This window comes from Callithrix jacchus, chromosome 5, assembly GCF_049354715.1.
Source record: "Callithrix jacchus isolate 240 chromosome 5, calJac240_pri, whole genome shotgun sequence".
In the NCBI taxonomy this organism is placed as follows: Eukaryota; Metazoa; Chordata; class Mammalia; order Primates; family Cebidae; genus Callithrix; species Callithrix jacchus.
In genome coordinates this window covers 162999358-163016444 of record NC_133506.1, presented here as the reverse complement: position 1 = coordinate 163016444, position 17087 = coordinate 162999358, and the positions used below count along the sequence as shown (strand labels likewise).

General features: G+C 35.2%; 1 protein-coding gene across 3 annotated transcripts in view; it reads left to right on the top strand.

Annotated features, from left to right (window-relative positions):
* Positions 1-12619, top strand: part of CCDC122 (coiled-coil domain containing 122) — a 38943-nt gene extending 26324 nt beyond the window's left edge. For all 3 annotated transcript variants that reach the window (XM_035302588.3, XM_017973083.4, XM_035302587.3), the window contains one exon: positions 11920-12619. In XM_035302588.3, coding sequence (XP_035158479.3) covers positions 11920-12132 — 213 coding nt within the window. In that variant the 3' untranslated portion in view covers positions 12133-12619. The remainder of the gene's footprint in view (positions 1-11919) is intronic.
* Positions 12620-17087: the final 4468 nt, after the last annotated feature.

Sequence of the window (17087 nt, the reverse complement as noted above, 5' to 3'; positions counted from 1 at the left end):
TCTGTGTCCAATTTACCTCTTAAAGCATATAAATCAGAGGCTTCCCATAGTCAGATATATGCAAACTTCAACAAAGTTAAATTTAGAAATTTTCATCACCTCACAAAGAATCTTGTACTTTTTAACTATGATCTTTTTATCTGTCTATTGTAATCATCCATATTTTTGCTTTATTATATTCTTTCTTCCTGATATTCTAAGATTTATTCTTATATCATTTCCTTTTTTATTTAAAACTTCTAAAATCATTCTTTTAGGGGAGGTCTGCTGGTAACATATTCTTTTATTTTTTTCATGTAAACATGTCTTGATTTCTCCATCATTCCTAAAGGCTATTTTTACTGAATATTGAATTCTGGGTTGACAGGCCTTTCCACAGTTGAAAAATGTTGTACTGTGTCCTTCTGGCCTTTGTGATTTCTGGTGAGAAATCTGCTGTAATTCAAATTGGTTTTCCTAAATATGTTAGGTATTCCTTTCTTGCTATCTTCAAGATTTTCTGTCTGCAGAATGAGCAGGATTGGGGAAAAAACATTTTTCTGTTTTCAGAAGTTTTACTATGACATGCTTTTGCCTGGATTTCTTTGCATTTATCCTTTTTGGAGTTCTTTCAGCTTCGCAATTCTGTAGTTTTATATCGTTTGCCAAATTTAGGATTTTTCAGCCATCAGTTACTTGAATACCTTTTTTCATTAATCTGTGCCTTCTTTCTCCTCTTCTTCCATAACAAAAGCTATAGTCCCATAAGCCCCTGAGGTTCTATTTATTTCTATTTTCATCTATTTTCTCTCTTTTGTTCGGATTGAGCAACTTTTCATTTTTGTTATTGTACCTTTCTGAAACTTCCATTTAGGTCTTTTTTATATCTTATATTCCTTTGCTCAGACTTTCTATTTTATATATTTTTATCCAGGCATGTTTGTAATTGTTTATTGAAGCAATTTTATGACAGCGGCTTTAAAATATTTGTCAGATAACTTTAACTTCTGTGTTGTGTTGATGTGCATGTTGATTGTGATTTCTTACTCAGTTTGATATCTTAGTTTTTTGTGTTATGAGTCTTTTTTTTATTGAAATGTGGACATGTTGGATATTATATTTTAAGATTCTGGATCTTCACTATTTCTAAGTGGCAGTTGAGGTCTAGATTCTCCTACTAGTCTCCATTGCCTCCATTGTTTCCCATGGGAGAGGGAAAGGCTAGTCTGTAGGCCTCTGCTGATATCATTCTGGCTTGGAGGGAAATGGAACACTTGCTACTACTCCTAACATGGCCTCCAGTGACACTGCAAGGACATGGCCTTGTTACTACTGAGTACTGGTGAAAGTCCTGACTCTCTACCAGACCTCCTTTGATATTACATCAGCATGGAGAGGAATATTACACCTTGATGGCCATAGAAGTCCAGAATCCTCCAATGGGCTCCAGCAACACCACAGTGTATGGTCTCTTGCTGCTTAGAGAGGATTAAAACTCCTGGGTCCTTAGTTAGCTTTCCCTGACAGTGCACCAGCAGAGGGAGCAGGCACTTCATTATACTCTTGCAACGGCAGAGGTTTAGGCTTTCTAGCCAGCCCTTGCTGGCATCAGTGTTAGAAGGGACATAGTTTATTCTATGGTGTTTGACTTTAGTAAAACAGTTACTGTGTACAAGTTTTCTGTCTCAGTAGGCTGCTGTTTTCCTTATCTTTTGTCTAGATAGAACAAATTTTTCTTAGGGCTTTTTATTTGCACTTCTTGACATTTCCAGATTGCTATCTTCTCCAGAATCCTCTCTGGGGTATCTGAGGAATAAAGGAAACCCATGGCATTCCTTGGGTCTTGAGGTTCCCTAGACAATTTGCCTTCTCCTCTCCAACTCTCAGGAGCTTCTGATATTTGTTTTATATCCAGTGTCCAGAGATTTTAGTTCTACTTACCAGGAAGAATAGGTAACTGAAGTGTATCCACTTCATCTTGCCAGCAGTAGTATAAATTGGTAAAGGGTGATTAAGTGGCCACTAATGTGAGACTTAGAGGAAATGTTACTGAAGTTAAAACTTCTGTCGTTTTAATGTTTCCATCATAAAACTTTTTGTCATAAAATTTAACAAGCTTTGTAAGTTTTCATATTAGGAACACCTCCGTTAAGATTCTTTTGAACTTTTTCATTTTAATTCTGTTACTTCTAATTCATTTAAAAGTTGTCCTAAATTCCATCACAATATTACAGTTGAAAAAAATGAAACTTTAATAACTTAAAGCTTCTTTATGACAAATTATGAAGCTGAAGGACCAATATAGTCAGATCATTGTCTTTAAAATGTTGCATTTTTGTCAATAATTTTATTTATTCCATGATGAGAATTGATCATTAATATGAGTAACCTTCTTCTCAAAACAAGTTTTTAAAGAAGGTTAATTCAAATACCAAAAGATTTTTGTTACCTTTTTTTTAGTGTTTTTTCTATCCCTTCTGAACATCTTTAGCCATGGCCTTGGTAGAGTTCAAGAATCATCTTTTGCCTGGACTACGGCATTCTTTTTGTCTAATGCTTTCAAATATTGTGCTTTACATATTTTAGTTCTTATATTAATACCGCTTTTACATTTTTTGGTTCATAAAAATAAAAAATGGTGTTTGAATAGCAATGTTTTCCTGTCAAATAAATGCTGTCAGTATTTATTTGACAGGAAAAGTAAATCTGCCATATCTGAATGAAAAAAGGCCTTTTCAAATATTTATTCCCAAAATGTCCTTCCCCCAGCCATATCTATTGTCTGTATTCTCCATATATTTTGGAAGAAAGGAACTAAACGTAGAGTGGAAACAAAAGATAAGCTATGAGTCATTGAAAAAAACATTGGGGGAGCAAAGTACAAGGCATATAAACACAAAGCTTTAAATATAACACATTAAGTAACAGTCAGTGGTTTCTAGTTAAAGGTAAGAAAAAAAGTGTTATTTACAAATCCAGGAGTTTTCAGGCAAAGGATACTGGAACAGTTGAGAAGGTTTTAGCAAATGAGGAATGCTACACACGATGCTTTGTGATAACAGACACTGTGTAAAGCACTGATGGCTTATTCTTGTCTAAATTTTGAACAGCATGATTTTAAAATTTAAAAGAATAAGGGAAAATTGTGTACACTTTCAGAGCTGCTAAGGGTGATGAACAAAGCATGTTTAATTCAGTATGACATAATACACAGCTATATAATTAACAAATGCATTCACTTATTGAGGTCAGCAACAGAAATGATTACACAGATAGAAAGCCAGTCCTATTAGAAAAACCCAGAGGCTGGGCACAGTGGCTCATACCTGTAATCTCAGCACTTTGGGAGGCCAAGGTGGATGGATCACTTGAGCCCAAGAGTTTAAGATCAGCTGGGCAACACGGCAAAACACCGTCTCTACTAAAAATACAAAAATTAGCTGGGCATGGTGGTGTGTGCCTGTATTCCTAGCTACTCAGGAGGCTGAGGTGGGAGGATTGCTCGAGGCTGGGAGGCAGAGGTTGCAGTGAGCCAAGATCGTGCCACTATACTCCAGCCTAGGCAACAGAGCAAAACTCTGTCTCAACAAAGGAAAAAAAAAAAAAACCAGAGAAGCAAAGGGAAAAATGCTGACCTGAAGGCAAAGTAAAAATTATTCCGGTAGACACAATGATAATATAGTAACTAATTATTGTCTTTTGTAGAGAGCATTAGAAGAAACAGCCAATGTTATTAAATCTATTATTATTTATTAAATGTCTGGTATTTTTGAAGCACTTTATATAGGCTATCCTATTTAAATTCCCATATTAACATGTCTTACAGAATTTTAGAAAATTTAAATAACTTGACTTAAAACCATAAAGAACCCTAGAAGAAAAGCTAGGCAATACCATTTAGGACATAGGCATGGGCAAAGACTTCATGGCTAAAACACAAAAAGCAATGGCAACAAAAGCCAAAATTAATAAGTGGTTGCTAATTAAACCAAAGATCTTCTTCTGCACAGCAAAAGAAAGCAAAATAAACTATTATCAGAGTGAACAGGCAACCTACAGAATGGGAGAAAATTTTTGCAATCTATCAATCTGACAAAGGAACTTAAACAAATTTACAAGAAAAGCCCCATCAGAAAGTGGGCAAAGGATATGAACAGACACTTTACAAAAGAAGACATTCATGCAGCCAACAAACATATGAAAAAAAGTTCATCATCACTGGTCATTAGAGAAATGCAAATCAAAACCACCATGAGATACCATCTCATGCTAGTTAGAAAGGTGATCATTAAAAAGTCAGGAAATCACAGATCTGGAGATGATGTGGTGAAATAGGAATGCTTTTACACTGTTGGTGGGAGAGTAAATTAGTTTAATCATTGTGGAAGACAGTGTGGTGATTCCTCAAGGATCTAGAACCAGAACTACCATTTGACCTAGGAATCCCATTATTGAGAATATATCCAAAAGATTATAAATCATTCTACTATAAAGACACATGCACAGATATGTTTATTACAGGATTATTCACGATAGCAAAGACTTGGAACCAACCCAAATGCCCATCAGTCTTAGATTGGATAAAGAAAATGTAGCACATATACACCATGGAATACTATTCAGCCATAAGAAGGAATGAGTTCATGTCCTTTGCAGGGAGATGGTTGAAGCTGGAAACCATCATTCTAAGCAAACTAACACAGGAACAGAAAACCAAACACCACATTTTTTTACTCATAAGTGGGAGTTGAACAATGAGAATGCATGGGCACAGGGAGGGGAACATCACACACTGGGGCCTGTCTGGAGGTAGGAGGCTAGGGGAGGGATAGCATTAGGAGAGATACCTAATGTAGATGATGGGTTGATGGGTGCAGCAAACCACCATGGCACATGTATTCCTATGTTACAAAACCATAGCACATGTATTCCTATGTTACAAATTCCTACACGTTCTGCACATGTATCCCAAAACTTAAAGTGTAATAATAATAAAAAACACTCCACAAAACAACTATCGATGCACTTTAAGTGTACACGAGACATTCACCAAGACAGACAATATACTAGATCACATATTTCAAAGTTGAAATTCTATTATCATAGCGGAATTCCATTAGAAATCAATAACAATGAGAAAGCTAGGACATAAGCTTTTGGAAATTAAGCTTTTTGGAAATTGAGCATTCTAAATAACCCATGAGTCAAAGAAGAAATCACAAGAAAAATTATAATATATTTGAAATTGAAGAATAATGAAAACACAGCATATGGAAAATTGTGAGATGTAGCTACAGCAGTGTTTACAGTAAAATTAAGTTTTTAATGCTTGTACGAGAAAAGAGAAAAAGATTTGAAATCAACTATCTTCCACCATCACAGTCTAGAAAAATAAATTCAGCAAAAAGTAAATAGAAGGAATTAAATGATAAATAACAGAAATCATAAAAAATAGAAAAAAAAGAGAGAAAAATCAACAAAGTCAAAAGTTGAAAAGAGTAATAAAATTGAGAAACCCATGGCAATACTAATCAAGAAAAGAAAGATTAGTAGGGACATTACTCCAGGTTCTATAGATTTAAAAGGGCGAGGAAGGCCTATTATGAACAGCTTTATGACAATTTGACAAAGAGACATATTTCTTGGAAAAAACATACTGTAACACAAGAAATTGCATTCATGTTTGGCCCTATTAACCATTTCAAATTAAGCTTTATGAATGGTATGAGGTAGGAATCAATGAAATTGAATTTATAATTAAAAACTCTCCCCTAAATAAAGTTCCAACTGACGCATCTTCATTAGTGAATTCTAATCATATATTTAAGGAAGAAAAATGCCCAATCTAAACAAACTCGTTCAGAGAATAGAAGAGGAAATTCCTCCCAACTCATTTCAGGAGGTGAACATAACCATGATACAAGAAGAAACAAAAATTGAAGGACTCCTATCAGAAGAGAAATTACAGACGAATGTCCCTCATGAGCATAGACGTAAGTCTCGAACAAAATACTTGCAAATTAAATTTAGCAATATAAAAAAGTCTACCAATACATTACAACCAACCAGGGATTATCCTAGGGATTCAAGGCTGGTTCAACTTTCAAAAATCAAATGGCATAATTTGCTATAGTGGCAAAATGACAGAAGTAAAAAAGATATAACCAACTTAATAGTTTCAGAAATAGTATTAGACAATGTTCAACACTCTCAACAAATTTGCTGAGAGTAACAAATTTTCTGAGAGTAACATCTCTCAGCAAATTAAGAATAGAAGGGCCCAGGTGCAGTGGCTCATGCATGTAATCCCAGTACTTTGGGAGGCCAAGGCAGGCGGATCACTTGAGGTCAGGAATTTGAGACTATCCTGGCCAACACGTTGAAACCCATCTCTCCTAAAAACACAAAAATTAGCTGGGTGTGGTGGCGCATGCCTGTAGTCTCAGCTACTCAGGAGGCTGAGCCAGGAGAATTGCTTGAATCCGGGAGGTGGAGGTTGCAGTGAACCAAAATCACATCACTGCCCTCCAGCCTCATGACACGGCCAGACTCTGTCTCAAAAAAAAAAAAAAAAAAAAAAACGAAAAGGAAGAAAGAAAAAAGAGAGAATAGAAGAAAACTTCCTCAACTTGATAAAGGGCATCTTGGCCAGGCGCGGTGGCTCACGCCTGTAATCCCAGCACTTTGGGAGGCCAAGGCGGGTGGATCACGAGGTCAAGAGATCGAGACCATCCTGGTCAACATGGTGAAACCCCGTCTCTACTAAAAAATATACAAAAAAGTTAGCTGGGCATGGTGGCGCGTGCCTGTAATCCCAGCTACTCAAGAGGCTGAGGCAGGAGAATTGCCTGAACCCAGGAGGTGGAGGTTGCGGTGAGCCGAGATCACGCCATTGCACTCCAGCCTGGGTAACAAGAGCAAAACTCCGTCTCAAAAAAAAAAAAAAAGATAAAGGGCATCTATAAAAAAAAAACAAACACAACAAAATCAACCTTATAGCTAACAACATTATACTTACTGATGAAATGTTGAATGCTTTCTCCCCTAAGATTGGGAACAAGGCAAAGATGTCTGATGTCACCCCCTCTATGCATAATCATTTTGGAGGTCCTGATCAATGTTATAAGATGGAAATATGTATATATATATATGAGGCATAAAGATTGTAAAGAAAAAGAAACTGTCATTTTTCACAGATAGCATAATTGTTTATATAGAAAGTCTTAAGGAATATGAAAAGACTAATAGAACCAGTAAGTGAATTTAGTAAGCTCATAGGATAAAAGGTCAAAATTCAAAAATCAGTGACATGTTATTTAGTTTCTATCTAGTAGCAATAAACAGCTGGGAAGTAAAATGAATAAAACAAAATTTTATTCATTAACACTAAATGACATAAAATACTTGCTAAATAATTTTATGAAAAAATGTACAAAACTACAATAAAAATTGCTGAGAAATTAATAATAAATGGAACGGTATCCTGTTTATGGTTTAGAAAACACAATATTATTAGTACTAACTTACCCCTCAAATGATGTATAGATTCAATCTTGTTCTTTAAAAATTTCACTATTTTTTTCCAGTAATTGACAACATAGTTCTAAAATTTATGTGAAAATGCAAAGGATCTAGTAGCCAAAACAATCTTATAGAAGAAGAGTAAATATAGAAGAATAAATTTGTAGGACCTAACCTACCTGATATTAAGATTTATGATAAAGCTATACTTATCAAGAAACTGTAGTATTGGTAAAAGAATAAATAGACCAGTGGAACAGAATAGGGTTCAGAAATTAATCATATTTTGTCAATTTGACAAAATTGTCAAGGCAATTCAATGAAGAAAGGAAAGTCTCATCAACAAATGGTGCTGAAAAAACTGGATGTCTATCAGGAAACAATGAACTGCATCTCCACCTCACAACAAACACGAACATTCATCTGAAATGGATCATAGGTCTAAAAATGCAAAAGTTAAAACTGTAAACCTTCCAGAAGAAACTATAGGAGGATACCTTCATTATGTTGGGTCAGCAAAAATTTCTTGGTACACAGACTTTACTAACCATAAGTGAAAAATATTGATATATTAGACTTCAAACTTTGAAACTTCTACTCTTAGAAAGATGCCATTAAGAAAACGAAAAGGGCTGGACACGGTGGCTCATGCCTATCATCCCAGCACTTTGGGAGGCCAAAGTGGGAGGATGTCTTGAGCCCAGAAGTTGAAGAGCAGCCTGAGTAACAGTGATGTTTTGTCTGTACAAATAAAAAAATCAGCCAGGTGTGATTTTTTGTCTGTACAAATAAAAAAATCAGCACACACCTGTGGTTCCAGCTACTCAGGAGGCTGAGTTGGGAAGATCTCTCTAGAGTCCAGGAGGTCGAGGCTGTGATCATGTGATCTGTGATCTGTGATCATGCCACTGGTCCACAAAGTGAGACCCCCCCACCTCAACAACAACAAAAGATCATGAAAAGACAAATTCACAAAAGTAAAAATATTTGCCATATATGTATATGCACAAAGGACTTGTATCTTGGACATACAAAGAAAGAAACCTGACAGCCAATAATAAGTCATACAGCCATTTTTTTTAATGGGCTAAAGATTTGAACAGAAACTTAACAAAAGAAGACATAGTATGACCAATAAACATGGACAAGATGCTTAACACCCTTAACACCAAGGAAATGGAAATCAAAACCACAATGAGATACTATTCACACCTTTTACCCCTAAAATGATTAAAGTTTCAGTGAATATTAATACCAAATGCTGCCAAGGGTATGGAACAACTGGCAAGGTCATGCACTGCTGAGGAGATTATTAAATAGTGCAACTGCTTTGGAGAAACAATTTGAGAGTTTCTTAAAAAGTTAGCATACACCTACTGTATGTCCAAACACTTCCCACTTAGATGTCTACTCAAGAAAAAGGAAAACATATGTCTTAAAAAACTTGTAAAACTTGTATATGAATTCTTACCAGAGCTTTATTGATAAAAGCCCCTAAATAGAAACATCACAAATATACCCAGAAAGGAGAATGGAAACATAAATTGTGCTATATTTATACAATGGAATATTATACATACCACCTATGAATAAATAACCTGTCCAGCCCTATTATTCTATCATTTTATCAGTCCATTTAAAAGTAGGTGTTTTACAGTAACGAGATACCACTTCACATCCACGAGCATGGTGTTAAAGCAAACTAAATATGGCCAGAGAAGAACTTCATACTTCTATATTTGAGTCCTTGTGGCTAAACTGCAACCTAACTTAATAGGTAGACAAGACTGAAAACCTCATTTAGGAGTATGTGTCTGTACCAATAGCTGAGTGTTGGACAATCCCAGCGGTCATACTTCAACCACTCATAGACTGCTGAGTGTTCAAACTGTGTTCAAATAAGGCAAACACACAGCTGTAACCAATCCTACTGTTTCTGTACCTCACCTCCAATTCCTGTATGTCACTTTACTTTTTTTGTCTACAAATTTGTTCTGACCACGAGGCACCCATGGAGTCTTTGAATCTGCTTTGATTCTGGAGGTTGCCCACGTTGCAAATCTTTCATTGCTCAATTAAACTCTTTAAATTTGATTTGGCTGAAGTTTTTCAACAATGGCCATGACCAAAAACATAGATAATAAGTATTTTCAAGGATGTGAAGAAATTGGAACCCTATACATTACTGGTGGGGATATAAAATTATACAGTTGCTTTGGAAAACAGCCTGGCAGTTCCTGGAATTGTTAAACATGGAGATACCAAATGACCCAGTAATTCTACTCCTCACTGTATACCCAAGAAAAGTAAAAACATACATTCACAAAAAGTCTTGCACACAAATGTTCATAGCAGTATTATTTATAATAGCTGGAAAGTGGGATCAACTCAAATGTTCGTCAGATAATGAACTGGATAAATAAAATGTGATATACAATGTACTATTATTTGGCAATACAAAGTAATTAAGTTCTGTTACATGCTATGCCATAGATGACTCTTTAAAAACATTATGCTAAGTGAAAGAAGCCAGTCACAAAAGACCACCTAGTGTACAATTCCATTTATATAAAATGTCCAGAATAGGCAAATGTGTATAAAGAGAAGGTAGATTTATAGTTGCCGAGGGTTAAGAGTGGGGGAAGGAGAATGCGGAATGACTGCTAATGGGTACTAGGTGATGAAAATGTTTTAAAATTGATTATGGTGATATTTGTGAAATAGAACAGGGATGAAATTTAGCCCTCACCATGATTTGGCCCCCATCCCCACTAACGCATTTTTTTCCATACCCGCCCATTACCTACCAGACCTTGCACCACCCCCTCCATTGGGGTCATCCCTGATGACACAAGATATCTCTTGAAATGAAGATAAGCAGCATCCCACTGTAAATCTTACTCAAGGGAGTTAACCCGATCACAGGCATGTGCACAAGACCAGAAGAATGTCTGATCTTTACCCCATGCCTCATTGTATACTAAAATCCTCACCCAGGGAAGAGCTTACCCATCATATTTTGATCATGCAGTGTATGCGCTAGCATGATTTCTCATTGTGCCTGCACACCCTGTGCTCCGCCCTGTACATGTAATGACTCTCCCATACCTCATGCACATTCCTGTCACCTTTCCTAAAAACATCACAAAGACCTGCCCCCGGAAAGCCAGCCAGACAACTCTTGCTCCTGCACTGTCATTGTGTTCAAACGTAAGTCCCAATAAAAAGCCTTGTTTGGGAAACTTGCTCAGCCTTGTATCAATTTCTATTACATGAGAGCCTAAGAACCTGTGGTTGGCAATAGCTGTACAACTCTGTGAATACTAAAAACCATTGAGTTGTACACTTCAAAGGATGGATTATATGGTATGTGAATTATATTTCTATAAAGCTGTTTTTAAAAAAGATTGGGTGCTCTTGTGGTGTGACACCCTTGCCCTTTCCACTGTGCTTCATTGCCTTCCAGTGTATCCTTGTCTGGCTCAGCATAAATGATGGTTTATTTAATAGCAGGGAAAGGGACTACATGATCTGGATCCTCTAGACCAAATGGTCTGTGTTTCAGTGAATCACTGGATACAGGAAATGGGAAATGAAACCATTTCTCTGTTAAAAGAAAAACTTTACACAAATTAAATTTGATAAATTTAAAGCTTCAGACAAATTTAATACAATTAAATTTAACAGAGCTTAACAGAACAATGATTAGAGAATCAGTAGCCCTCAGAGCCAGCAGAGGTTCAGAGAGCTCTGCTTCACAATGTGGGCAGGGAACTTTTATGGACAGAAAATGGAAATGAAGTACAGAAAGAGCTTGATTGTTTACAGCTCGATGTTTGTTTAATTTGAATATGGTGTGGTTAGTGGACCACCTGTGATTGACTGAAGCTGGCTGCTATGGTCGACTGAGTCTCAGCTATTGTTACAAAAATATACTTGTAATTAGGCTTTCAGTTAGTTTAAATACTGTTAGGTTGTAGTTCCTTACATAGGGACTCAAAGTAGAGTCCCCCAGTGCAAATTTAGGTTAAAAAATAGTAACTCTTAACAAGAAGGTATTCCATTATGGATACTTTGTTCAACTCCCAAACCCATCACTTGCTAGCTATGAAACTTTAGCCAAATTACTTAAACTCTTTTTATCTTTGGTTTCTTCACACAGAAATGAGGATAATAATACCCATATCATAAGGTGTTATAAGAATTTAATTATATGTAGAAAGCTCTCAGCACAGTATCCAACGTATAATAAGTGTTGAATAAATAGTTACACAATTACTGTTTATTTTTATCATGATTATTTATAGTGTATAGTTTCTAATTAAGTGCTTTCCTCTTTAGAGGAGTCAAAATATTCTTTATGGCTGTTTACTATTTATACTTCACGAGCCCTGTTGATGTGTGCTGTTCTTTTAATAGGTACAACATAAGAGATATGATGCAATTCTTAAGCGTTTGCATTGTCAGGTGAACAAGCTTCAGTCAAATAGACGACAGTGGCAATGGAACATTCAACAACTGGAAAAAACCGCAGCCAAATTAAGAAAATGCATTGGAACGCAAGAACAACATTGCCATAGGGCAGTGTGGAACACAGGCGATGACAGCAAAAATTATGGGACAGAACATTGAGAAAATCTCCTGGATTCCTAATAACAAGCAGCCACTATCAGTGGCCTGTCTTAATGACAGATGTCTTTGGTGGTGGTTGTTTTTTAAATCAGTCATCCACTTGTTAAAATGCCTTCTAGCCCTACACTTGATAGCAGTTGACAGACAATAGGAATGCCTACAGGAGAATAGTGCAAGAGTCTCTATGACTATTTTGAGTGTGTAAAATGTATTATACTCATGAATATCTTTATAACTATGTCCATTCACTACCCTATGAAGTAAAAATTTAGAAGGTAAAAAAACATTTGATTTTCTTCAATGATTTATATTGTTAAGATATTTAAAAATGTTTGTTTCAAACTTTTTATTGGAACTTGTTTTTTTACAACTGCCTTTACAGTAGCCCATAAATATTGATATTTATAATAATGTTTTTGTATGTTCAATGCTTCAAATATTTTCTCCATTTTCTCTTTTATCTAGAAGGTAACGATCATTTTTCTTTGTTATTAAGTAACATATTTCAGAGTGATAGAATGAATAAAATATTTTGTTCACTTTTCTGTCTATAAATTATTCATATTCTGTGACTAAAATTATAACATCATGTAACTCTTAAGAGTATTAATCAGTACATACTAACATTTTTTTCTCAATGAAAGGCAAAATGTCTATAAATCAAATGTTAACTTGTCTCTTTCAAGGTAAAAATGATCCCTTTAATGGTTCCATTGAGTCAAATACTTAAAAACAAAAACATATGAAGATACGCTTTTAAAATATTCATTTGTAAGGTTAAATAATTTCAAGCAGACAGCATCAAAAAACATGTTTAAATCCATTATCTCTTTGCCTTTCTATGTGCCTAAAATTCAGTAAGTGGAGCTGATATAAAACCTGATATAATAATCTTATTATGTCTAACAGTAATAGTTTTATGATGGCTTAGCATGGCTTACTATGGCTAACACTTCAAACAGCTTATCCTGTAACACAATCAGCTTTGGTCCATGACTCAGAAACACGGCTACAGTAAAAATGGTGAAACCTACAGATTCTGGGTAGTACACACTATGCTCGGCTGAAGACAAGCCTGAACCAAATGCTGATTATATAAATAGATTTTAATGTAACTTGCATACTAAAAAGTTATTATACTTCCTAAGTTTAGTTATCACTTAGATTCTAGTTTTCTAAACTGTTTTTAAGTTTATACTGGGATTCAAAATATTTGTAAATGATAAAACCTTGAGTTATAGATTTGAAAGTTTGTTTTTAAATTCAGATATGAAGAAAACAGGTATAAACTGCTTAAGATAATGTGCTCTATTTGTAAAAGTAAGTTTTAATGTAGTTTTCTAAAATATAATTTATAATACATGTACCTATTTTACATTTTATGACAGTCAAAAGTTATTTGAAAAAGGTTTTTTCTTCTTTCTAATCTTAAAAACAATTTCAGATAATAGAGGCTTTCAGATTAATTAAGAACTAAAATTCGAGGTATCCAAAGCTTGATGATTTAGTGGATATGATATTTTAACACAATCATAAACTCTAAAATTAGAAAATTGAAGTTACTTTTAATTTCAGTTCTGTATAACTGAGCTTAGAACATGAGCTCTTTATTCACACACATGCTTCTGATTTAACACTCAGTCTCTTTGGGGTAAGAGTTCAAAATTCTCCTCTTTCTCAGTTTTTTTTTCCTCCATGGAAATGTTCTAAGTTCCTGGGGGACTTGTGTCATCAGAGACACGGCTTTGCTCCAAATGTCATTTTCCTAATCTCACTGGCCTGTGCAGAAATGTAATCCATTTTTCCTGGTGTCATCGTGAGTGTGTGCTCTATCTGCAACTGTTTAGTCAATACAGTCAGCTTCATTGTCCAATCACAAGACCTCTTCCAGCCCTATTTCATTTTCTGTCTGTATGCTGGTCAAATTTTATCTCTTTGGGACCTGTATTCTATCCATGCATTCTTCCCCACTCCTTGATTTCAGTATAAATGGAGTCTTTCAAGGTTCTCAGTGCTTTTAATAGCTCAGCAAAATTTCAACTCTCAAAATAATGAGTCTTCTGCAAAGAAAAGCTATGATTTCAAGAATGCTGTTTCTACTGTGGACTTTAAAAAAAAAAAAAGCCTAATATGAAACTCAAAGCAAACAAATTAATTCTGAATTCTCAGTAGTATCTGTCCTGACCCAGACCTGCTAGGCACTGTTAGCTAAATGATCAGTAACAGGTAACAAATGCAAGGAAGCAGAGGGAAGAAAAAAACCCTACAGTTAACATCTCAAAATATTACCTACTACATGTGCAAACTATGGACAAATTGCAGTTGACCAGTGTAAATAAATCATGATATCTGCTTTAAGCCATTATCTTAAAAACCATGGGAGTCACCAGATTTTACACATTAAAGGTGAAGTCAGCCATTATGGACACTTTCATGGCCAATGTAAATGGTCTATATATTGTCTGTTAGACTGTGTCTCTTCCAGTCAATTGGTTAATCATGCTATTTTCCAAAGACACTGTAGACAGAAAATAACAACACTAAACAATGATAAGGTACTCAGTATTCTGTGTCCTATTTGACAATTTGTATATATCATTTCATTTAATTATCAAAATAATGGTCTAAAGCATATGTTATTTTCCCTAATTTGCAGATGGGGAAACTGAGGCTTAGGCTGAGTAACTCACTTAAGATCTCATCACACAGCTCATCGGGGCAAGGTGGAGATCAAAGTCCTATTTTAGCTACATGGAACTACAAGAAAATGATTCCAAGGATAAGCTTCAATTTTATTATAAGTAAGTAATAATTTATTTCTACATTTAATCTATCATTTTGATATATTACAAGGCATCCAATAAATTTAATCAAAGGGAGAAATTTTGTAATTAAAAATAAATGACACACAAATGCATAGGTAACATAAGTGTCAGTGTAATATTTTGGCTGTGAAAAATGGAATCCTGTTTATGAAAATTGCTTTGGAATCTTTTAAAGTTTACATAGGACATTGTAATTAAAACTAAATTTCTGGGCCGGGCGTGGTGGCTCAAGCCTGTAATCCCAGCACTTTGGGAGGCCGAGGTGGGTGGATCACGAGGTCAAGAGATCGAGACCATCCTGGTCAACATGGTGAAACCCCGTCTCTACTAAAAATACAAAAAATTAGCTGGGCATGGTGGTGCGTGCCTGTAATCCCAGCTACGCAGGAGGCTGAGGCAGGAGAATTGCCTGAACCCAGGAGGCGGCGGTTGCGGTGAGCCGAGATCGCGCCATTGCACTCCAGCCTGGGCAACAAGAGCAAAACTCCGTCTCAAAAACAAACAAAAAAAAACAAAACTCTAAATTTCTGTTCTTTTGCATTGAACATGGAATTCACTGTTTATCCATAAAAGTTATTAAAGGGCTACATGAATACTATAGTGATTTGAAACTATTTGGAGGGGGAATCAGTAATTCAGAAGAGCATGTGGTTTTCATTTGTTGTTGCTCATAGTCTAGCTTCTCATGTTTTCAATATTATAAATATTTTATTTTTCATTAGCTAAGCTAATGATTACTCAAGTTAATGATCAGAAGCTAAAAGTTATACGCCTGTCAAAAGCAGCCTATGGTATTTGTTATTTGAATTTATAATGTATTTCTAAGGGAAGCAGCTGTTTTTCCTTGCTGATAAGGCAATGTCAGGAATGGGGCTTCTATATCGCATTAGCTACCAAATAATACTTTCTCTTGAGTATTACTGAACTATAACCAAAACCAAGAAAAATAAATTGAAACAGATACTAATAGCCAAATAGATCTATTCAATACATAGCTAAGAATAGGCTGCTCCAAATTGCTTTTTCTTTTCTGTAATGTTCTATTTAAATAATGACTGTGAGCTCTAGATCTTTAGAAAAATAAAAATAGCCTATGATTTGGTAATGACAGGGTTGCCGTTTACATAATCCAGTGAAGACAGACATGAAGTAATGAGACTTCAACCTGTTAATTAATGAGATGATGTATTCCAAAAGCAAAATTAGAGTTCATATGATAAATGGTTTTAAAAGGCTTCTTACCCAAAAGCTCTCTAGCATAAAAATCATGTCAAAATTGGAATAAAACACTTAAATTACAGATATTTGCCAGCATTACTCTATCACGTAGCACAAGGTAATTTAGAGAGATTGACAATATATTGCCAGTCTAAGATGAATTTTTAATTTTTTTTGTGCAAAATAAGTAAGTCAAGACACATCATCCACTTCTCCTGCTATTGTTATCCCCCTAACATTATTTTACATTAAATAGATGTATGTGGTCCTGATGCTTATATTGGAGATGCTATCTTGAGATGCATAGTCTCGAGACTATGTTTCTCCCAGAGTCCATAGTGCTTCTTTGTGTATATGACACTGAAAAAAATACAGCTAGCCTACAGTTTGCATTGGTCGTTTTGACTTCAGTGGCCTCATGTTAACATCTGAACCAGATGTCTGGATCCCTGTGCATGACCTACACACCTACTTGGCAAAAAAATGTCACATGATTTTCTCTTTCACTTTTTCCACACAGACTGTCTAGCCACTCTCAAGTGTCATTCTTTAAAATGAAACCTCTCTGAGAACACTTTCATCACTTAGATGTAATATTGACTTTGCTGGGCAGTTAAATAATGTTGGTAATATTTTAATTTGTGGTTCATACACATAAAACATGTAAAACATTCAATTCAGAAAAAGAGCCATCCTTATATTAACCCTCCACTAATTTAGATTATTTATCTTCTAAGCCTTTCAGTCTCAATTAATCTGTCAATGTAATTTGCTCATGCACAGTTTTCTAGTAATTAGTGTAATTCTCTCATGTTTCTTTCATCTCTTTTAATAAAAAATGCAGCTTCCTCTTTCAGACCTTAGCTTTTTCAGGCCCTACACAGCCATAAGTTGCATCGTCTTCAAGCTCCA